Raw genomic sequence first — 23,152 nt, forward strand, 5'->3', positions numbered from 1 at the left:
CAGAACCACCCGGTGAGTGACTGGGGGGGACTGGGATATACTGGGATAGACTGGGATATACTGGGACAGGCCCCACACCGGGACAGAGCTGCCCGGTGAGTGACTGGGATAGACTGGGATAGACTGGGATACACTGGGATAGACTGGGACTGACTGGGATACACTGGGATGGGATCCAGCCATTACTGGGGTTACTGGGATACACTGGGACTGACTGGGATAGACTGGGACAGACCCCACACTGGGACAGAACTGCCCAGTGAGTGGCTGGGACAGACTGGGGGGGACTGGGATAGACTGGGATGGGATCCAGCCATTACTGGGGTGTACTGGGACAGACTGGGATAGACTAGGATAGACTTGGATAGACCCCACACCGGGACAGAGCCGCCTGAACCGCCCGGTGAGTGACTGAGGGGGACTGGGATAGACTGGGATGGACTGGGATGGACTGGGATGGACTGGGATGGGATCCAGCCATTACTGGGGTTACTGGGATCTCCAATATCAGCCCCTTAACTGGGGTTACTGGGTCAGCCCTTACTGGGAGGACTGGGGCAGACTGGGACAGGATCCAGCCCTTACTGGGGGGACTGGGATAGACTGGGATATACTGGGACAGACTGGGATAGACTCGGACACACTGGGACTCACTGGGATATACTGGGGTTACTGGGGTATACTGGGATATACTGGGCCTTTCTAGACCATTCTGGACCATCCTGGACCATCCTGGGATATACTGGAACATACTGGTCCATACTGGGCCATCCTAGGCCATACTGGGATAGACTGGGCTGTTCTAGGCCATTCTGGGCCATACTGGGCAACACTGGGCTATACTGGGTTATACTGGTCCATCCTGGACCATTCTAGGCCATACTGGGATACACTAGGATATACTGGGCCATTCTGGACCATTCTGGGCCATCCTGGGCCATACTGGGCCACACTGGACCATTCTAGGCCATACTGGGTGATACCAGGCCGTACTGGGATACACTGGGCCATTCTGGACCATTCTGGGCCATACTGGGATATACTGGGCCATTCTGGACCATTCTGGGCCACACTGGGCCATTCTAGGCCAAACTAGGATATACTGGGTTATACTGGTCCATCCTGGTCCATCCAGTGACTGTCCCCCTGTCCCCTGTCCCCCTGTCCCCTGTCCCCTGTCCCCCTGTGCCCCTGTCCCCTGTCCCCTGTCCCCCTGTCCCCTGTCCCCCTGTCCCCTGTCCCCCTGTCCCCTGTCCCCTGTCCCCCTGTGCCCCTGTCCCCTGTCCCCTGTCCCCCTGTCCCCTGTCCCCCTGTCCCCTGTCCCCTGTCCCCCTGTCCTGTCCCCTGTCCCCTGTCCCCCTGTCCTGTCCAGGCCACCACGTCTGTCTGTCCTGAGCCGCGGCCGCCGCCCCCCAAAGGTGCCAAGATTGATCCCCTCAAGGTCAAGGTGACGTTGGAGGTGCTGAAGGTGCCCCTGGGGCTGAAGAAGCCCCCGGGAAAAGGCCCAAAACCCCCCAAAAAACCCCCGAAACAAAACCAGATCCCGGCGAGGGGCAGGGCCGGGCAGGAGATGGACAACGAGTCCCAGTACTCGGGCTATTCCTACAAATCCGGCCACTCGCGGGGCTCCCGCAAGCACAGGTGAGGAATCCCAAAATTCTCTGTTCATATCTTGCTTTTTCCAGGTTTTTTTTTCCATTTTTTTCCATTTTTTCCCCTTTTTTTTTCCTCTTTTTTTTCCTGTTTTTTCCCTTTTTCCCCCCACTTTTCCCCCACTTTTCCTCCTTTTTCTTCCTGTTTTTTTTCCCCCTTCTTTCCCCACTTTTTTCTCCATTTTCCTCTTTTTATTCCCATTTCCCCATATTTTCCCATTTTCCCCCTTTTATTCCACACTTTTCCCCCATTTTTCCCACTTTTATCCCCATTTTCCCCCCATTTCCCCCCCCCTTTTTAGCCATTTTTTTCCATTTTCCCTCCATTTTTCCCACTTCCTCTCCTCTTTTTCCCCCTCCTTTTTTCCCATTTATTCCCATTTGCCCCCCATTTTCCCCCATTTTATTCCCATTTTTCTCCCTTTCCCTCCATTTTTTCCCTTTTATTCCCATTTTACCCCACTTTTCCCCCACTTTTCCCCTCCATTTCCCCCCATTTTTTCCCCATTTCCCCCCCTTTTTTCCCCCATTTTCCCCCCTTTTTTCCCCACTTTTTCCCCCCATTTTTCCCATTTTTTTCCATTTTTCTCCCCCATTTTTCCCATTTCTCCCCCCATTTTCCCCCATATTTCCCCCAATTTTTCCCTCAATTTCTCCCCCATTTCCCCCAATTTTCCCCCCTATATTTCCCCCATATTTTTGTCCCCCCAGGGATGGCCGTGACCGTTCCCGTTCCCGGCCCCGGGACCGGCCCCGCGGGGACAAATCGGTGACGATCCAAACCCCGGGGGAGCCGCTGCTGGACGGGGACAGCGCCCGCCACGGGGACGACAGGGTGGGGAAATAACAAATTTATTTTGGGGTTTGGGGGTGCCCAGGGTGAGGAAATACAAAATTTGGGGGTTTTGGGGTTTTTCATAGGGAGAAAACTCAGAATTTTGGGATTCTGGGAGTCCTCAGGGGGAGAAAATCTGAATTTTGGAATGAAAAAAATCTGAATTTTTGGATTTTGGGGTCCCCCAGGGGAGAAAATCTGAATTTTGGGGCTCCCCAGGGTGTGATAATCCAGAATTTTGGGATTTTTGAAGGGGAGGAAATGCAGAATTTTAGGAGTTTGGGATTCCCCAAGGGGAGGTACTGGAGGTTGGGTCAGGGTCACCTGGGACAGGTGTGACACCGAGTGACCCTTGGGAATGTCCCCTGTCCCCACCTCAGGGTGACAATGGGGACAATTCCTGGTTTGGAGATTTGGTGGCTGGGAGGTCCTGGAGGTCAGGTGTCCACCTGGGACATGGACCCACCCTTTGGAATGTCCCCAAAGTGACACCTGGGTGGGGAGTGGGAGGTCCTGGAGGTCACCTGGGACAGGTGTGACACGGAGTGACCCTTTGGAATGTCCCCTTGTCACCTCCCCAGGGTGACAATGGGGACACTCTTGGCTTGGAAGTGCAAATGGGTGGGAAGTCCTGGGACATTGACCCACCACCCTTTGGAATGTCCCCAAAGTTACACCTGGGTGGTGTCTGGGAGGTCCTGGAGGCCACCTGGGACAGGTGGGACACAGAGTGACCCTTTGGAACGTCCCCTGTGCTCTGTCCCCTCCCCAGGGTGACAATGGGGACAATTCCTGGTTTGGAGCTGTGATGGGTGGGAGGTCCTGAAGGTGTCCTGGCACATGGAGCCACCACCCTTTGGAACGTCCCCAAAGTGACACCTGGGTGGTGGCTGGGAGGTCCTGGAGGTTACCTGGGACAGGTGGGACACCTGGTGACCCTTTTCAACGTCCCCCTGTGTCCCCAGGACGACAACTGGGGCGAGACCACCACGGTGGTGACGGGCACATCGGAGCACAGCATCTCTCACGATGACCTCACGCGCATCGCCAAGGACATGGAGGACAGCGCCCACCTGGACTGCTCCCGCCACCTGGGCGTGGCCCTGGGCGTGGCCCTGGCCCTGCTGGCCTTCCTCACACCCCTGGCCTTCCTCCTCCTCCCGCAGCTGCTCTGGAGGGAGGAGCTGGAGCCCTGCGGGACCCCCTGCGAGGGGCTCTTCATCTCCGTGTCCTTCAAACTCCTCATCCTCCTGCTGGGCAGCTGGGCCTTGTTCTTCCGCCGCCCCAAAGCCTTTTTTCCCCGAGTTTTCGTCTTCAGGGCCATGCTGATGGTGCTGGTTTTCCTCCTGGTGGTCTCCTACTGGTTGTTCTACGGGGTGAGGATCCTGGACCCCCGGGAGCGCGACTACCGGGGCGTGGTGCACTTTGCCGTGTCGCTGGTGGACGCGCTGCTCCTGGTGCACTACCTGGCCGTGGTGCTGCTGGAGCTGAGGCAGCTGCAGCCGCAGTTCACCCTCAAGGCCGTGCGCTCGGCCGACGGCGCCAGCCGCTTCTACAACGTCGGACACCTCAGGTGGGTCGGGGGTTTGGGGGGCCTGGGGGTCGTTCCTGAGGTGGGAAATGGGGTTTTTTTTCCATGGAAAATGTGCTGAGGGATGACTTGGAGAAGTCCTGAGGGAGTTGGGAATGTTCGTCCCAGAGAAAATGGGTTTGGTGGTCACCACCAGGTTTGGTGGTCATGGGTTTGGTGGTCATTGGTTTGATGGTCATGGGTTTGGTGGTTGTTCCTGAGGTTGGAATGGGGAAATTCCCATGGAAAAGGTGGTGAGGAGAAGCTCAGGGAAATCCTGAGGGAGTTGGGAATGCTCATCCCAGAGAAAATGGTTTTGGTGGTCATGGGTTTGGTGGTCTTGGGTTTGGTGGACACAGATTCGATGGTCGTGGGTTTGATGGTCGTTCCTGAGGTGGGAACGGGGAAATCTCCATGGAAAAGGTGGTGAGGAGAAGGTTGGAGAAGTCCTGAGGGAGCTGGGAATGTTCATCCCAGAGAAAAAGGGACACAGGTTTGGTGGTCATTCCTGAAGTGGGAGTTGGGTTTTTTTCCATGGAAAAGGTGGTGAGGGATGACTTGGAGAAGTCCTGAAGGAGCTGGGAATGTTCATCCCAGAGAAAATGGGTTTGGTGGTCACGGGTTTGGTGGACACAAGTTTGGTGGTCATGGGTTTGGTGGTCGTTCTTGAGGTGGGAATGGGGAGATTCCCATGGAAAAGGTGGTGAGGGTCAGGTTGGAGAAGTCCTGAAGGAGCTGGGAACGCTCATCCCAGAGAAAAGAGTTTTGGTGGTCATGGGTTTGGTGGACGTTCTTGAGGTGGGAATGGGGAATTTCCATGGAAAATGTGTTGAGGGATGATTTGGAGAAGTCCTGAGGGAGTTGGGAATGTTCATCCCAGAGAAAAAGGACACAGGTTTGGTGGTCATGGGTTTGGTGGTCACCATGGCTTTGGTCGTTCCTGTGTTGGGAATTTAGAGGGCTTTTTGGCGGTCTTGATGGTCATTCTTGTGGTGGGAATGGGAAATCTCCATGGAAAAGGTGGTGAGGGATGACTTGGAGAAGTCCTGAAGGAGTTGGGAATGTTCATCCCAGAGAAAATGGGTTTGGTGGTCACGGGTTTGGTGGACACGGGTTTGGTGGTCGTTCCTGAGGTGGGAATGGGGAAATCCCCATGGAAAATGTGTTCAAGGAGAAGCTCAGAGAAGTCCTGAGGGAGCTGACAATGTTTGTCCCCGAGAAAATGGTTTTGGTGATCCAAATCCCTGAATTTCCTCCCTCCACATTCCCATTTTTCCCCCGAAATTCTCTCAAAAATTCCCATTTTTCCCCATTTTTCCCCATTTTTCCCCTGCAGCATCCAGCGCGCGGCCGTGTGGATCCTGGAGTGTTACTACCTCCCCAAATCCCCAATTTCCCCCAAATTCCCATTTATTTTCCCCCCAAAATTCCCGATTTTTCCCCCAAATTCTCTCAAAAATTCCCATTTTTCTCTCCCAGCATCCAGCGCGCGGCCGTGTGGATCCTGGAGCGTTACTACCACCCCAAATCCCATTTTTTTCCCCAAATTCCCAATTTTTCCACCCCAAATTCCCATTTTTTCCCCATTTTTCTCTCCCAGCATCCAGCGCACGGCCATGTGGATCCTGGAGTGTTACTACCACCCCAAATCCCCAATTTCCCCCAAATTCCCATTTTTCCTCCCAAATTCTCTCAAAAATTTCCATTTTCCCCGGCAGCATCCAGCGTGCGGCTGTGTGGATCCTGGAGCATTACTACCACCCCAAATTCCCAATTTTCCCCCAAATTCCTGATTTTTCCCCCAAATTCTCTCAAAAATTCCCATTTTTCTCTCCCAGTATCCAATGAGTGGCCGTGTGGATCCTGGAGCGTTACTACCACCCCCAATCCCCAATTTCCCCCAAATTCCCATTTATTTTCCCCCCAAAATTCCCGATTTTTCCCCCAAATTCTCTCAAAAATTCCCATTTTTCTCTCCCAGCATCCAGCGCGCGGCCGTGTGGATCCTGGAGCGTTACTACCACCCCAAATCCCATTTTTTTCCCCAAATTCCCAATTTTTCCACCCCAAATTCCCATTTTTTCCCCCAAATTCCCAATTTTTCCACCCCAAATTCCCATTTTTTTTCCCCATTTTTCTCTCCCAGTATCCAGCGCGCGGCCGTGTGGATCCTGGAGTGTTACTACCACCCTCAATCCCCAATTTCCCCCAAATTCCCATTTATTTTCCCCCCAAAATTCCCGATTTTTCCCCCAAATTCTCTCAAAAATTCCCATTTTTCTCTCCCAGTATCCAGCGCGCGGCCGTGTGGATCCTGGAGCGTTACTACCACCCCAAATCCCATTTTTTTCCCCAAATTCCCAATTTTTCCACCCCAAATTCCCATTTTTTCCCCATTTTTCTCTGCCAGCATCCAGCGCACGGCCATGTGGATCCTGGAGTGTTACTACCACCCCAAATCCCCAATTTCCCCCAAATTCCTGAATTTCCCATCCCCAAATTCCCATTTTTCCCCCCAAATTCTCTCAAAAATTTCCATTTTCCCCGGCAGCATCCAGCGTGCGGCTGTGTGGATCCTGGAGCATTACTACCACCCCAAATTCCCAATTTTTCCACCCCAAATTCCCATTTTTTCCCCATTTTTCTCTCCCAGTATCCAGCGCGTGGCTGTGTGGATCCTGGAGCGTTACTACCACCCCAAATCCCATTTTTTTCCCCAAATTCCCTATTTTTCCCCCAAATTCTCTCAAAAATTCCCATTTTTCTTTCCCAGTATCCAATGAGTGGCCGTGTGGATCCTGGAGTGTTACTACCTCCCCAAATCCCCAATTTCCCCCAAATTCCCATTTATTTTCCCCCCAAAATTCCCGATTTTTCCCCCAAATTCTCTCAAAAATTCCCATTTTTCTCTCCCAGCATCCAGCGCGCGGCCGTGTGGATCCTGGAGCGTTACTACCACCCCGAAGCCCCAATTTTCCCATTTTCCCCCAAATCCCCAATTTTCCCCAAATTCCCAAATTTCCCGCATTCCCATTTATTTCTGTTTCCCCATTCCCGATTTTCCCCATTCCTGATTTTCCCCATTCCCCACATTCCCATTTATTTCCCTATCCCAAATTTCCTCCCAAATTCCCAAATTTCCCACTTTCCCCATTCCCCAAATCCCCAATTTTCCCATTTCCCAAATTCTTATTTTTTCCCCATTCCTGAATTTTCCATCCCCAAATCCCCACATTTTCCATCCTCAAATTCCCAAATTTCCCACCCCTAATATCCAAATTTCCCATCCCCAAATTCCCATTTTTTCCCCATTCTCCAAATTTCTGAATTTCCCTTTTCCCTCAAAAATTCCCATTTTTCTCTCCCAGCATCCAGCGCGCGGCCGTGTGGATCCTGGAGCGTTACTACCTCCCCAAATCCCATTTTTTTCCCCAAATTCCCAATTTTTCCACCCCAAATTCCCATTTTTTCCCCATTTTCCCCTGCAGCATCCAACGAGCCGCTGTGTGGATCCTGGAGCATTACTACCACCCCAAATCCCCAATTTTCCCCCAAATTCCCAATTTTTCCACCCCAAATTCCCATTTTTCCCCATTTTTCTCTCCCAGTATCCAACGAGCCGCCGTGTGGATCCTGGAGCGTTACTACCACGACTTCCCCGTGCACAACCCGGCCCTGCTCAACCTGCCCAAGTCCGTCCTGGCCAAGAAAATGTCGGGCTTTAAAGTTTATTCCCTGGGAGAGGGTGAGAAAATCCACTTTTTTTCCGTTTTTCCCTGAATTTCTGGGATTTTTTTTTTCCATATTTGAGGTTTATTCCCTTAGAGAGAGTGAGAATATTCTGATTTTTCTCTCAATTCTCCATTTTTTTCCATATTTAAAGTTTATTCCCTGGCAGAGGGTGAGAAAATTCCCATTTTTCCATTTTTCCCTCAATTCCTCCTGTTTTTTATCTGATTTTAAGATTTATTCTCTTAGAATGAGAATATTCTGATTTTTCTCCCAATTTTTCCCATATTTAAGGTTTATTCCCTGGGAGACAGTGAGAAAATTCCAATTTTTCTCATTTTTTGGGGTCGAAATTTTTTATTTTAGGAATAAATTTTTTGGGTCAAAATTTTCTTTTCAGGAGAAATTTTTTGGGTCAAGTTTTTGGGTTTTTTTAGGAGGAATTTTTTGGGTGAAATTTTTTTTTTCAGGTAGAATATTTTGGGTCAGAAATTTTTTTAGGAGGAATTTTTTAGGTCAAAAAGTTTTTTTTCAGGAGGAATTTTTTGGGTTGAAAATTTTTTTTTCAGGTGAGTTTTTTGGGTCAAAATTTTTTGTTTCAGGTGGAATTTTTTGAGTCAAAAATTTTCTTTTCAGGCAGAATTTTTTTGGGGTCAATTTTTTTTTTTTCAGGAGGAATTTTTGGCTCAAAATTTTCTTTTCAGGAGGAATTTTTTGGGTCAAAATTTCGTTTTCAGGTGGAATTTTTTGGGTCAATTTTTTTTTTTCAGGACGAATTTATGGGGCAAAATTTTGTTTTTTCAGGTGGAACTTTTTTGGAGTCGAAATTTCTTTTTCAGGACGAATTTTTTGGGTCGAATTTTTTTTTTTCAGGCAGAATTTTTTTGGGTCAAAATTTATTTTTCAGGCAAAATATTTTGGGTCAAAATTTCTTTTTCAGGTGGAATTTTTTGGGGTGAAATTTTTATTTTCAGGAGGAATTTTTTGGGTGAAATTTTTTTTTTTGGGCTGATTTTTTTTTTTTCCTTGGGGTTGCAAACCACCAAAATTTAGGATTTTATTTACTTTATTTCCCCTTTTCCTTTCAGAAAACTCCACCGACAACTCCTCGGGGCAACCATGGAATTTATATTTTTTTTGAGGCACAATTTTTTGGGGGTGGATTTTTTTATTTTTTAGTGGAATTTTTGGGGATGGAATTTTTTAAGGGAAATTTTTTTGTTGTTGTTGTTTTTTTTTTTCAGGCAGAAATTTTTTTTTTTCAGGGAATTATTTTTTTTTTCCAGGCGGAATATTTTTGGGGAGGCAATTTTTTTTCTTTTTATTTAGAGCAGAATTTTTGGGGGTGGAATTTTTTAAGGGAATTTTTTTTTTCAGGAGGAAATTTTTTTGGGTCAAAATTTATTTTTCAGGAGGAATTTTTTGGATCGAAATTTTTGTTTTCGGGACAAATTTTTTGGGTCGAAAATTTTCTTTTCAGGACAAAATTTTTGGATCAAAATTTCTTTTTTCAGGAGGAATTTTTTCGGTTGAAAATTTTTTTTTTCAGGTGAATTTTTCGGGTCAAAATTTCTTTTTCAGGTGGAATTTTTTGGGGTGAAATTTTTTTTTGGGCTGATTTTTTTTTTTTTTTTTTTCCTTGGGGTTGCAAACCACCAAAATTTAGGATTTTATTTATTTTATTTCCCTTTTTCCTTTCAGAAAACTCCACCAACAACTCCTCCGGGCAGGGCCGGGCGGTGATGGCGGCGGCCGCGCGGAGACGCGACAACGGACACAACGAGTTCTACTACGAGGAGGCCGAGCACGAGAGAAGGGTCAGGAAACGCAGGGCCAGGTACGGGGGGAAAATAAAAATAAAAATTAAAATAAAAATATCCGTGGGTTCCCCACCTTGGGGATCCACATTTTGGGTTTTTTTGGGAGGTTTTGTGGGATTTTGGGGTTTTTTTTGAGTTTTTTGGGGGGGTTTTGGTGGAATTTTGGGAGTTTTATGGGTGGAGGGTGATCCCAGTTTGGCCCAAGGGTGCAGAAACACCGAACCAGGTATGGGGTGGAAGAAATCAATCCCAAGGGGTTTTCTGTCCAAATTTCCAAGGGGTTTTCAGTCCCAAATCCATGAGGTTTTCCATCCCAGGTCCAAGAGGTTTTCCATCCTGATTTCCATGGGATTTTCCGTCTCAGATCCAAGAGGCTTCACATCCAAATTTCCAAGGGGTTTCCATCCCAAAGATCTTCCATTCCAAATCCATGGGATTTTCTGCCCCAAATCCACGGGATTTTCCTTCCCAACTCCTTGAGGTTTTCTATCCCAAATCCATGAAATTTTCTGTCCCGGATCTGAGCAGTTTTCTATCTAAATTTCCAAGACGTTTTCCATCCAAATTTCCATGGGATTCTCACGTCCCAGGTCCAAGAGGTTTTCCATCCAAATTTCCAAAAGGTTTTCCATCCCAAATCCATCCCAAATCCTGGGGATTTTCCATCCCAGATACCAGAATTTTTCCACCCCAGATCCACGGGATTTTCCATCCCAGATCCAAGAACTTTTCCATCCTAAATCCAAGAGGTTTTCCATCCCAAACCTTAAAATTTTTCCACCCTACATCCACGGAGTTTTCCATCCAAAATCCACAGGGTTTTCCCGCTGAATTTCCAAGAGATTTTCAACCCCAAATCCAAGTGATTTTCTGTCCCAGATCGAAGGATGTTTCCAACCAACGCCTTGGGATTTTCTATCCCAAATCCACCAGGTGTTCTGTCCCAAATCCATCCCAAATCCCAGAGATCTTCCATCCCAATTCTAAAGAGTTTTCCATCCCAAATCCACGGGATTTTCCAGCCGAAATCCAAGAGGTTTTCTGTCCCAAATCCAAGAGGTTTCCCATCCCACATCCAAGAGGTTTTCCATCCAAATTTCCAAGGGGTTTTCCATCCCAAATCCACAGAGTTTTCCATCCCAAATCCATCCCAAATCCTGGGGATTTTCCATCCCAGATACCAAATTTTTTCCACCCCAGATCCACGGGGTTTTCCATCCCAAATCCAAGAGATCTTCCATCCCAAATCCCAGGGGTTTTCCATCCCAAATCCAAGAGGTTTTCCATTCTAAATCCAAAGGTTTTCCATCTCAAACCTTAAAATTTTTCCACCCTACATCCATGGGGTTTTCCATCCCAAATCCATCCCAGATCCACCCCAGATCCACGGGGTTTTCCATCTGAATTTCCAAGAGATTTTCCACCCCAAATCAAAATGATTTTCTGTCCCAGATTGAAGGATGTTTCCAACCCAACGGCTTGGGTTTTTCCATCCCAATTCTATGGGGTTTTCCACCCCAAACCCCACAATTTCCCACCCCAAACCCCTATTTCCCTCTCCCCCCAGGCTGGTGGTGGCAGTGGAGGAGGCCTTCACCCACATCAAGACCCACACAAGTTTTCCATCCCAATTCCAAGGAGTTTTCCATCCTACCTCCAAGAGGTTTTCCATCCCGAATACAAGAGATTTTCCATCCCAAATCCACAGGACTTCCTGTCCCAAATCCCGAAGATCTTCCATCCCAATTCCAAGGAGTTTTCCATCCTACATCCATGAGATTTTCCATCCCAGATCTGAGCAGTTTTCCATCCTATACCCAAGAGGTTTTCTGTCCCAAATCGACAGGGTTTTCAATTCCAGACCTGAGCAGTTTTCCATCCCAAATCCCAGGGACTTTCCATCCCAAATCCAAGTGATTTTCGGTCCCAAATCCAAGAGGTTTTCTGTCCCAAATCCAAGAGGTTTTCCATCCCAAATCCCACGGATCTGCCATCCCAAATCTTGGACTTTTTCCACCCCAGATCCAGGGTTTTTCCATCCCAAAACCAAGAGGTTTTCTGTCACAAATCCAAGACTTTTTCCATCCTACATCCCCAATGTTTTCCGTCCCAGATCCAAGAGGTTTTTCCATCCCACATCCAAGAGTTTTTCCATCCCAAATCCACCCCAAACCCCTTTTCCCCTGTCCGCAGGCTGGTGGTGGCGGTGGAGGAGGCCTTCACACACATCAAGCGTCTGCAGGAGGAGGAGCAGAAGAACCCCCGGGAGGTGATGGACCCGCGCGAGGCCGCCCAGGCCATCTTCGCCTCCATGGCCCGCGCCATGCAGAAATACCTGCGCACCACCAAACAGCAGCCCTTCCACACCATGGAGAGCATCCTGCAGCACCTCGAGTTCTGCATCACCCACGACATGACCCCAAAGGTGCCCTGATGGGGTGGGGTTTGGGTGGTTTTGGGATCAGGATCAAAAATGAGAAATTTGATCCATTTTTGGGCTGGGTTTGATCTGTTTTGGAGCAGGGTTTGATCTGTTTTGGGATCAGGATTTGATCCGTTTTGGAGCAGGGTTTGGGTTTGGGTTTGGGCAAGGTTTGATCCATTTTCAGGCAGGGTTTGATCAGTTTTGAGTCCAGGTTTCATCAGGGTTTGATCCGTTTTGGAGCAGGATTTGATCAGTTTTAGGACAAGGCTTGATCAGGGTTTGATCCCTTTTGGAACAAGGTTTGATCAGGGTTTGATCAGTTTTGGGGCCGGGTTTGATCAGTTTTGGAGCTGAGTTTCATTAGTTTTGGAGCGGAGTTTTGTCCCTTTTGGGATGAGGTTTGATCAGTTTTGGGACCAGGTTTGATCAGTTTAGGGACGGGGTCTGTGTTTTGGGGTGGGGTTTGGGTGTTGTGGCCCCCATGGCCCGGGCCATGCAGAAATACCTGCGCACCACCAAACAGCCCTTCCACACCATGGAGAGCATCCTGCAGCACCTCGAGTTCTGCATCACCCACGACATGACCCCAAAGGTGCTCCTGGAACGGGTCCCCACAGGGTTTGGGGCGGGGTTTGATCAGCTTCAGGATTGGGATCAAAAATGAAGAGTTTCATGCATTTTGGGACAAGGTTTGATCAGGCTTTGATCCATTTTAGGGCATGATTTGTTCCCTTTTAGAGCAGGATTTGATCTGTTTTGGAGCCAGGATTAATCAGTTTCGGAGCCAGGTTTGATCCCTTTTGGGACAAGGTTTGATCAGGATTTGATCCGTTTTGGAGCCAGATTTGATCCGTTTTGGGTTGGGGTTTGATTCGTTTTGGGTTGGGGTTTGATCCCCCCATGGAGAGCATCCTGCAGCACCTCGAGTTCTGCATCACCCACGACATGACCCCAAAGGTTGGAGCTGTTTTAGGATCAGGATCAAAAATTAGAGGTTTGGGAGGAAGGTGGGGTTTGGGGTTTGATCCGTTTTGGGATCAGGATGAAAAATGAGGACTTGGATCCATTTTTGGGCTGGGTTTGATCAGTTTTGGGACACGATTCGATCCCTTTTAGTGCCAGGTTTGATCCATTTTGGAGCAGGATTTGATCCATTTTGGAGCCAGGTTTGATCCCTTTTGGGGTGGAGTTTGATCCATTTTTGGTTGGGGTTTGCTCCATTTTGGGGCTTGGTTTGATCCCTTTTGGGGCTCGGTTTGCTCCATTTTGGAGCAGGATTTGATCCATTTTAGAGCTGAGTTTCATCAGTTTTGGAGGAGAGTTTGATCCCTTTTGGGACAAGGTTTGATCAGGGTTTGTTCCCTTTTGGGATGGGGTTTGATCCATTTTGGGGTGGGGTTTGATCAGTTTAGGGGTGGGGTTTGTGTTTGGGGCGAGGTTTGGGTGTTGTGGCCCCATGGCCCGCGCCATGCAGAAATACCTGCGCACCACCAAACAGCCCTTCCACACCATGGAGAGCGTCCTGCAGCACCTCGAGTTCTGCATCACACACGACATGACCCCAAAGGTGCCCTGATGGGGTGGGGTTTGGGGTTTGGGGTTTGGGATTGGGGTTTGATCCCCCCATGCAGAGCGTCCTGCAGCACCTCGAGTTCTGCATCACCCACGACATGACCCCAAAGGTGCTGGTTTGGGGTTCAGGGTTTGGGGTTTGGGGTTTGGATGTGGCTTGAATCGTTTTGGTGCGAGGTTTGATCAGGATTTGATTCTGTTTGGGATCAGGATCAAAAACGAGGAGTTGGATCCATTTTGGAGCAAGGTTTGATCTGTTTTAGAACAGGGTTTGATCCATTTTGGGGCCAGATTTGATCAGGGTTTAATCCGTTTTGGAGCCAAGGTTGATCCCTTTTGGGTCATGGTTTGATCCCTTTTGGGACAAGGTTTGATCAGGATTTGATCCGTTTTGGAGCCAGATTTGATCAGTTTTGTGTTGGGGTTTGATCCCCCCATGGAGAGCGTCCTGCAGCACCTCGAGTTCTGCATCACCCACGACATGACCCCAAAGGTGCCCTGATGGGGCAACCCAAAACACCACCATGGAAAACCCTTTCTCCTCCAAAAAAACCCCCCAAAAACCCCAAAAATCCCCCAAATTTCCCCTTTTTTCCCCGCAGGCGTTCCTGGAGCGGTACCTGACGTCGGGCCCCACCATCCAGTACCACAAGGACCTCTTGAACAACCCCCAAAAACCCAAAACAAAACCATTTTTTCTCCAAAAAAATGCCCCAAAAAAACCCATAAAAATCCCAAAAAAAACCCAAAAATCCCCAAATTTTTCCCTTTTCCCCCCAGGCGTTCCTGGAGCGGTACCTGACGTCGGGCCCCACCATCCAGTACCACAAGGACCTCTTGGACAACCCCAAACCCCATCCCCAAAAACCCAAACCAAAACGCTTTTCCCTCCAAAAACTCCAAAAACCCAAGAAACTTTTGACCAAACCCAAAAAAACTTTTGACTAAACCACTTGAAGACCATTCCCAATGTTCCTTTTTTCTCCCAGGCTTTCCTGGACAACTGAGGATCTCGATGGCCACGAAAACCCTTTTTCCTCCAAAAAACCACCCCAAAATCTCCCCAAAAACCCCTAAAAAATCCCCAAAGCCCCAAAAAACCCAAAACCCTTTTGACCAAACCCCATCTCCAACATTCCTTTTTCTCCCAGGCTTTCCTGGAGAACTGAGGATCAACCACACCTTGATGACCTCTTGGACAACCCTCAAAAACCCAAACCAAAACCCTTTTTCCTCCAAAAAAATGCGCCAAAACAAACCCATAAAAATCCCCAAAAACCCAAAAATCCCCAAAATTGACCTTCCCATCTCCCTTTTCCCCCCCAGGCGTTCCTGGAGTGGTACCTGACGTTGGGCCCCACCATCCAGTACCACAAGGGCCTCTTGGACAACCCCCAAACCCTTTTTCCTCCAAAAATCCCAAAAACCTTTTGACCAAACCCCACCTCAATGACCTCTTGGACAACCCCAAAACCCCATCCCCAAAAACCCAAAACAAAACTGTTTTTCCTCCAAAAAAGACCCCAAAACCCAAAAAACTTTTGACCAAACCACCCAAAATTGACCTCCCCAATGTCCCTTTTTTCTCCCAGGCTTTCCTGGACAACTGAGGATCAACCACACTTCGATGACCATGAAAACCCTTTTTGCTCCAAGAAAAACCTCCAAAAAATCTCCCAAAAAAACCCCCAAAAAAACCCAAAAAACCTTTTGACAAACCACTTGAAGACCATTCCCATGTTCCATTTTTCTCCCAGGCTTTCCTGGAGAGCTGCCTGACCAACTGAGGATCAACCACATCTCGATGACCACGAAAACCCATTTTCCTTAAAAAAAGACCCCCGAAAAATCCCAAAAAAACCCCAAAAATCCCCAAATTTTTTCCTTTTCCCCCCAGGCGTTCCTGGAGCGGTATCTGACGTCGGGCCCCACCATCCAGTACCACAAGGAGCTCTTGAACATCCCCCAAAAACCCAAAACAAAACCATTTTTTCTCCAAAAAAATGCCCCCAAAAAACCCATAAAAATCCCAAAAAAACCCCAAAAATCCCCAAATTTTTTCCTTTTCCCCCCCAGGCGTTCCTGGAGCGGTACCTGACGTTGGGCCCCACCATCCACTACCAGAAGGACCTCTTGAACAACCCCCAAAAACCCAAAACAAAACCATTTTTTCTCCAAAAACAACCTTCAAAAAATCCCAAAAAATCCCAAAAAAACCCAAAAAATCCCCAAATTTTTTCCTTTTCCCCCCCAGGCGTTCCTGGAGCGGTACCTGACGTCGGGCCCCATCATCCAGTACCACAAGGACCTCTTGAACATCCCCCAAAAACCCAAAACAAAACCATTTTTTCTCCAAAAAAATGCCCCAAAAAACCCCATAAAAATCCCAAAAAAACCCCAAAAATCCCCAAATTTTTTCCTTTTCCCCCGCAGGCGTTCCTGGAGCGGTACCTGACGTCGGGCCCCACCATCCAGTACCACAAGGACCTCTTGGACAACCCCCAAACCCTTTTTCCTCCAAAAATCCCAAAAACCTTTTGACCAAACCCCACCTCAGTGACCTCTTGGACAACCCCAAAACCCCATCCCCAAAAACCCAAAACAAAACTGGTTTTCCTCCAAAAAAGACCCCAAAACCCAAAAAACTTTTGACCAAACCACCCAAAATTGACCTCCCCAATGTCCCTTTTTTCTCCCAGGCTTTCCTGGACAACTGAGGATCAACCACACTTCGATGACCATGAAAACCCTTTTTCCTCCAAGAAAAACCTCCAAAAAATCTCCCAAAAAAAACCCCAAAAAACCCCAAAAAACCTTTTGACAAACCACTTGAAGACCATTCCCATGTTCCATTTTTCTCCCAGGCTTTCCTGGAGAGCTGCATCACCAACTGAGGATCAACCACATCTCGATGACCACGAAAACCCATTTTCCTCAAAAAAAGACCCCCGAAAAACCCCAAAAAAACCCAAAAAAATCCCCAATTTTTTCCCTTTTCCCCGCAGGCGTTCCTGGAGCGGTACCTGACGTCGGGCCCCACCATCCAGTACCACAAGGACCTCTTGGACAACCCCCAAAAACCCAAAACAAAATCATTTTTTCTTCAAAAAAAACCCCAAAAAAATCCCAAAAAAACCCAAAAATCCCCAAATTTTTTCCCTTTTCCCCCCAGGCGTTCCTGGAGCGGTACCTGACGTCGGGCCCCACCATCCAGTACCACAAGGAGCGCTGGCTGGCCAAGCAGTGGACGCTGGTGAGCGAGGAGCCGGTGACCAGCGGCCTCCGCGACGGCGCCGTCTTCGTGCTCAAACGCCACGACTTCAGCCTGGTGGTGTCGGCCAAGAAAATCCCGTTTTTTAAACTTTCCGAAGAGTTTGTGGATCCCAAATCGCACAAGTTCATCATGAGGCTGCAGTCCGAGACATCGGTGTGAGGGTTTGGGGGTTTAGGGGGAATTTTTGGGGTTTTTTGGTGGAATTTTAGGGGTTTTTGGGGGTTTTTGGGTTTTTTTCTGTAAAATTTTGCAGATGCTTTCCTCAAAATTTTGTGGATTTTTTTCGGCTTCTCCCCAAAATTTTGTGGATTTTTTCCGTAAAATTTTGTGGATTTTTTGGGTTTTTTTTCCTGGAAATTTTGTAGATTTTGGGGGGATTTTTCCTGGAAATTTTGCGGATTTTTTTCGTAAAATTTTGTAGATTTTTTTCGTAAAATTTTGAGGATTTTTGGGGGTTTGTCCTCAAAATTTTGTGAATTTTCTGGGGGTTTTTTTTTCCGTAAAATTTTGTGGATTTTTTGGGGGTTTTTTCTCAAAATTTTGTGGATTTTTTTCTGTAAAATTTTGCCAATTTTTTCCGTAAAATTTTGCAGATTTTTGGGGGTTTTTTCTGTAAAATTTTGGGGATTTTTTCCGTAAAATTTTAAGGATTTGGGGGTTTTTTTCCCATAAAATTTGAGGACTTTTGGGGGGTTTTTCCTGAAAATTCTGTGGATTTTTTTTCCGTAAAATTTTGCAGATTTTTTGGGGTTTTTTCTGTAAAATTTTGCGGATTTTGGGGTGTTTTTTGTCCTCAAAATTTTGTGAATTTTTTTCTGTAAAATATTATGGATTTTTTTGGTGTTTTTCTGTAAAATTTTACAGATTTTTGGGGGGTTTTTCCTGGAAATTTTGTGCATTTTTGAGAGTTTTTTGTCCTCAAAATTTTATGGATTTTTTCCGTAAGATTTTGTGGATTTTTTTTTGTAGGGATCCATCCCTTTTATCCAAATTCCAGGAAAGTCCTTTTTTTGGGGGATTTTTTTTGGAATTTTTAGGATTTTTTTTTTTTTTTTTTTTTAGGAATTTTTAGGAATTTTTTTGGGGTGGGGGATTTTTTAGGGATCCCTTTAATCCAAATTCCAGGAAAATCCCATTTTTTTTTTGGGGGGGGGGAATTTTTTGGGAATTTTGGGGGGAATTTTTTGGGAATTTTGGGAATCTTTTTGTGAGATTCATCCTTTTATCCAAATTCCAGGAAAATCCTATTTTGGGGGGAATTTTTTGGGAATTTTTAGGACTTTTTTAGGGATTTGGGAATTTTTTTGGGGGATCAATCCCTTCATCCAAATTCCAGGAAAATCCCATTTTTGGTAATTTTTTTAGGAATTTTTTAGGAATTTTGGGGGAATTTTTTAGGAATTTTTTAAAAAAATTAGGAGTTTTTTAGGGAATTTTTTGAAAAATTTTTAAATTTTTTTAGGAGTTTTTTAAGGAATTTTTTGGAAAATTTTTAGGAATTTTTTAGGGATTTTTTTAGGGACTTTTTAGGAATTTTGGGATTTTTTTGAGGGAGGAATCTTTGGGGGGTAAAATTCCAACCCTCCTCCTGCTGCTCCCCAAAATTTTTCACCTTTTTGGGGCTTTTTCCTACGAAAAAATAAATTAAAATAAAAAAAACCCAAATGGATTAAAGGGGGGAGGGTCAAGAATTCCCAATTTTGGGGAATTTTAGATGAAAAATCCCAATTTTTGGTGGTTTTTGGAGGTTTTTTTCGCTGCATGTCTGTAGAAAGTTGTAAAATGTCAAATTAATGGTTTTTAATATATAAAAATTAAAAAAACTTTGGATTTTTTTTCCTTTTTTCTCGGATTTTTTTTTTTTTTTTTTTTGCAGCCTTAGGAAATTTTTATTTTTTGGGATTTTTTTGGGGAGGGGATTTTTTTAAAAAAAAATTGTTGCTTTATTTTATTTTAATTTTATTTTATTTGTAATAGAGGAACTAAAATTGTACAATTTTTATTGAGGTTTTTTTTGTAATAAAATAAACCTGGTTTGACTTTTTTGGGGTTTTTTTGGTCACAAAATTTATTTTGGCTCAGGGGGGGCAATTGAGGGTTTGGGGTTTGTGGGGTCGAGGATTTGGGATTTATGGGATTTATGGGATTTAATGGGATTTATGGGATTTATGGATTTAATGGGATTTAATAGGATTTATGGGATTTAATGGGGTTTAATGGGATTTTATGGGATTTAGGGGATTTAATGGGGTTTATGGGATTTAAGGAATTTAGGGGATTTAATGGGGTTTTATGGGATTTAATGGGATTTATTGGGATTTATGGAATTTATGAGATTTAATGGGATTTAATGGGATTTATGGGATTTAATGGGATTTTAATGGGATTTAAGGCATTTAAGGAATTGATGGGATTTAAAGGATTTGAGGTTTATGGGGTCAAGGATTGGGGATTTATGGGGCAGAGTTTGGGGTTTGTGGGGTCGAGAATTGGGGATTTATGGGGCCAAAGATTTGGGATTTGTAGGATCAAGGATTGGGGATTTATGGGGCCAAGGATTTGGGGTTTGTGGGGTCAAGGATTTGGGATTTATGGGGCTGAGTTTGGATTTATGGGGCCAAGAGTTTGAAGTTACGGGGTCAAGGATTTGGGATTTGTAGGATCAAGGATTTGGGATCTATGGGGCCAAGGATTTGGGGTGTGTGGAGTCAAAGGTTTGGGATTTATGGGGTCAAGGAATTGGGATTTATGGGGCAGAATTTGGGGTTTGTGGGGCTGAGGATCTGGAGTTTGTGGGATCAAGTTACGGGGTTTGTGGGGCCAAAGCTTTGGGATTTATGGGGCAGAGTTTGGAGTTACGAGGCCAAGAGTTTGGGATTTGTGGGGTCAAGGATTTGGAATTTATGGGGTAGAGTTTGGGGTTTGATTTCAGAGTTTTGGGATCAATGATTTGGGATTTATGGGGTCAAGAGTTTGGGGTTTGTGGGGTCAAGAGTTTGGGGTTTATGGGACCACGGGTTTGGGATTTGTAGGATCAAGGATTTGGGATTTATGGGGTCAAGAGTTTGGAGTTCTGTGGTCGAGGGTTTGGGATTTATGGGGCCAAAGATTTGGGATTTATGAGGTAGAATTTGGGATTTGTGGGGCCAAGGATTTGGGGTTTAAGGGATTTATTTATGGGATTTGGGGTCTGTGCTGCTGAAGTTTCAGGCTCTATGGGGTCAGAGTTTTGGGCTCTGTGGGATCAGTTTGAAGGTCTATGGGATCAGAGTTTGGGGCTCTATGGGGTCAGAGTTTGGGGCTCTATGGGGCCGGTGTTTGGGGCTCTATGGGGCCGGTGTTTGGGGCTCTATGGGGTCGGTGTTTGGGGCTCTATGGGGCCAGAGTTTTGGGCTCTGTGGGGCCGGTGTTTGGGGCTCTATGGGGTCGGTGTTTGGGGCTCTATGGGGCCGGTGTTTGGGGCTCTATGGGGTCGGTGTTTGGGGCTCTATGGGGCCGGTGTTTGGGGCTCTGTGGGGCCAGAGTTTTGGGCTCTGTGGGGCCGGTGTTTGGGGCTCTATGGGGCCGGTGTTTGGGGCTCTGTGGGGCCGTGTCCAAAGCAGGTCTCGGTGAGTTCCGGGCCCGGGGGGGTCTCGGGCTCCTTCCCCTCCCTCTGGAAAAGAGACAGAAAATCCATGGAGGTTTGGGCCGGTTCCGGACCCGGATTAACCCTCCCAGACCCGGATTAACCCTCCCAGACCCAGTTTTAACCCTTCCAGACCTGGCTTAACCCTTCCTAGAGCCGGGTTTGACCCTTCCAGACCCGGGTTTGACCCTTCCTGGAGTCCAGAGCTCCTCCAGACCCAGCCTTGACCCCTCTAGACCCAAGTTTAACCCATCCCAGGCCCAGCCTTGACCCTTCCCGGAGTTCAGAACCCTCCCGGACCCGGTTTTAACCCTTCTAGACCTGGCCTTGACCTGTCCCAGTGTCCAGAACCCTCCTAGACCCGACTTTGAGTCCACCTAGACCCAGCTTTGACCTGTCCAGACTTGGCTTTGACCTTTCCCAGTGTTCAGAACCCTCCTGGGGTTCTGGTATCTTCGAGCCCCTCTAGACCCAACTTTGACTGACTGATCCAGACTCAGCTTTGACCCTTCCTGGTGTCCGGAGCCCCCCTAGACCCGGCTTTGACCCTTCCAGAATTGGCTTTGACCCTTCCCAGTGTCCAGAACCCTCCTGGGCTTATCTTCGAGCCCCTCTAGACCCAGCTTTGACCCTTCCAGACCCAACTTTGACCTTCCTAGACCTGGCTTTGACCCTTCCCAATGTCCAGAGCCTCCCTAGACCCGGCTTTGAGCCCACCCAGACCCGGTTTTAACCCTCCCAGACCCGGTTTAACCCTTTCCAGACCCGGTTTGGGGGGTTTTTTGGGGTTTTGGGGTTTGGAAGTTTTTGGGGTTTTGGGAGGCTTTGGGGTTTTTGGGGTTTTGGGGTTTTTGGGGTTTTGGATTTTGGGGGGTTTTGGGGGGTTTAGGGGGTTTTGGGGTTTGGGGGGTTTTTAGGGTTTAGGGGGTTTTGGGTTTTTGGGGGTTTAGGGGGTTTGGGGGGGGTTGAGGTTTTGGGGTATTTGGGTTTTGGGGGTTTTGGGTTTTTGGGGGGGTTTTGGGATTTTTAGGGATTTTTGGGGTTTTGGAGTGGACTCACCTTTAGGGTCGAGGTTTTGGGGGTTTTGGGGTTTTTGGGATGGGGTCACCTGTGGGTTTGGAGTTTTGGGGGGTTTGGGGTTTTTGGAGGTTTGGGTTTTTGGGATTTTTGAGATGGACTCACCTTTAGGGTCGAGGTTTTGTGTTTTTTTGGTGTTTTGGGGGTTTTTGGGGCGGGGTCGTGGCCCTGGGGCTGGACCAGAGCTCCCAAATCTGGAAGGGAAAGGTTGGGATCAGTTTTATTAAAATTATTTAAAAATACCCCAATAAAAATATAAAATTAAAATAAAATAATAATAAAACCTAAAATAAAATAAAAATAAAATAAAATACCTAATTAAAATAAAATATAAAAAAATAAAAAAATAAAAAACCAAAATAAAATAAAAATAATAATTAAAAAAACTAAACTAAAATAAAATAAAAATTTAAAAAACAAAAATTAAATTAAATTAAATTAAATTAAATTAAATTTAAATCCCCCCCTGACCCATCCCAGTCAAACCAGTTGCTCCCAGTAACCCCCAAAACCCACCTGAGGAGTCGCTGCCGCTCGTGGTCAGATCCCGAATCCCTGAGACCAGAACAGACCCAAAATCGGAATTTTCCACCCCAAAATCCCAGTTTCCCACCCAAAATCCCAATTTCCCACCCCAAAGCCTCAATTTTCCACCCCAAAATCCCAATTTCCCACCCAAAATGTCAATTTTCTGCCCCAAAACACCCCTATTTCGCACCCCAAAATTCCAATTTTCCACCCCAAAATCCCAGTTTCCCATCCCAAATCCTGAATTTCCCACCTAAAATCCCAATTTTTCCACCCCAAAATCCCTGTTTTCCTCCCCAAAAATCTGAACTTTCCACCCCAAAATCCCAATGACATTTTGGGGCATTTTTGGAGATTTTGGGGTTGCGACCTCTGGACCTTTTGGGGTTTTTTGGGGTTGTGACCTCAGGATATTTTGGGGGTTTTTGGGGATTTTGGGATATTTTGGGGTTATCACCACCTGAAGTTTCAGGATCTTTTGGGGTCATGACCTCTGGATATTTTGGGGGTTTTGGGATCTTTTGGGGTCATGACCTCAGGATATTTTGGGGTGGTGGATTTGGAACATTTTGAGTTTTTTTGGGGGGTCGTGGTTTCAGGATCTTTTGGCGTTGTGACCTCAGGATGTTTTGGGGTGGCGGATTTGGGACATTTTGGGGTTTTGGGGGGCTTTGAGATATTTTGGGGTGTTGGATTTGGGACATTTGGGGTTTTTGGCACTGTGGTTTCAGGATCTTTTGGCGTTGTGACCTCAGGATGTTTTGGGGTGTTGGATTTGGGACATTTGGGGTTTTTTGGGGGTTGTGGTTTCAGGATCTTTTGGGGTTGTGACCTCAGGATATTTTAGGGGTTTTGGGGGGTTTGGGATGTTTTGGGGTCACAGCTTCTGGATATTTTGGGGTTGTGGTTTCAGGATCTTCTGGCGTTGTGACCTCAGGACGTTTTGGGATGATGGATTTGGGATCTTTTGGTGTTTTTTGGGTTTTTTGGTGTTTCTTGGGGCTGACCTCTGTCCCGGGTCCTGTGGTAGGTGAGGAACAGCACG

The 23,152-nt window shown here is 46.7% G+C and overlaps 1 protein-coding gene across 1 annotated transcript; it reads left to right on the forward strand.

The window, feature by feature from the left end:
- Positions 1 to 1,417: 1,417 nt before the first annotated feature.
- Positions 1,418 to 18,015, forward strand: VANGL2 (VANGL planar cell polarity protein 2). The gene is made up of 7 exons (XM_083878970.1): positions 1,418 to 1,641; positions 2,364 to 2,487; positions 3,453 to 4,060; positions 7,666 to 7,802; positions 9,488 to 9,623; positions 11,800 to 12,031; positions 16,776 to 18,015. Exons 1-7 carry the CDS (start codon positions 1,571 to 1,573, stop codon positions 17,034 to 17,036), a joined length of 1,569 nt encoding a protein of 522 aa, XP_083735096.1. The 5' UTR covers positions 1,418 to 1,570; the 3' UTR covers positions 17,037 to 18,015.
- The last annotated feature ends 5,137 nt before the right edge of the window (positions 18,016 to 23,152 follow it).

Source organism: Zosterops lateralis, assembly GCF_965231275.1.
Source record: "Zosterops lateralis genome assembly, chromosome: 27".
NCBI lineage: Eukaryota > Metazoa > Chordata > Aves > Passeriformes > Zosteropidae > Zosterops > Zosterops lateralis.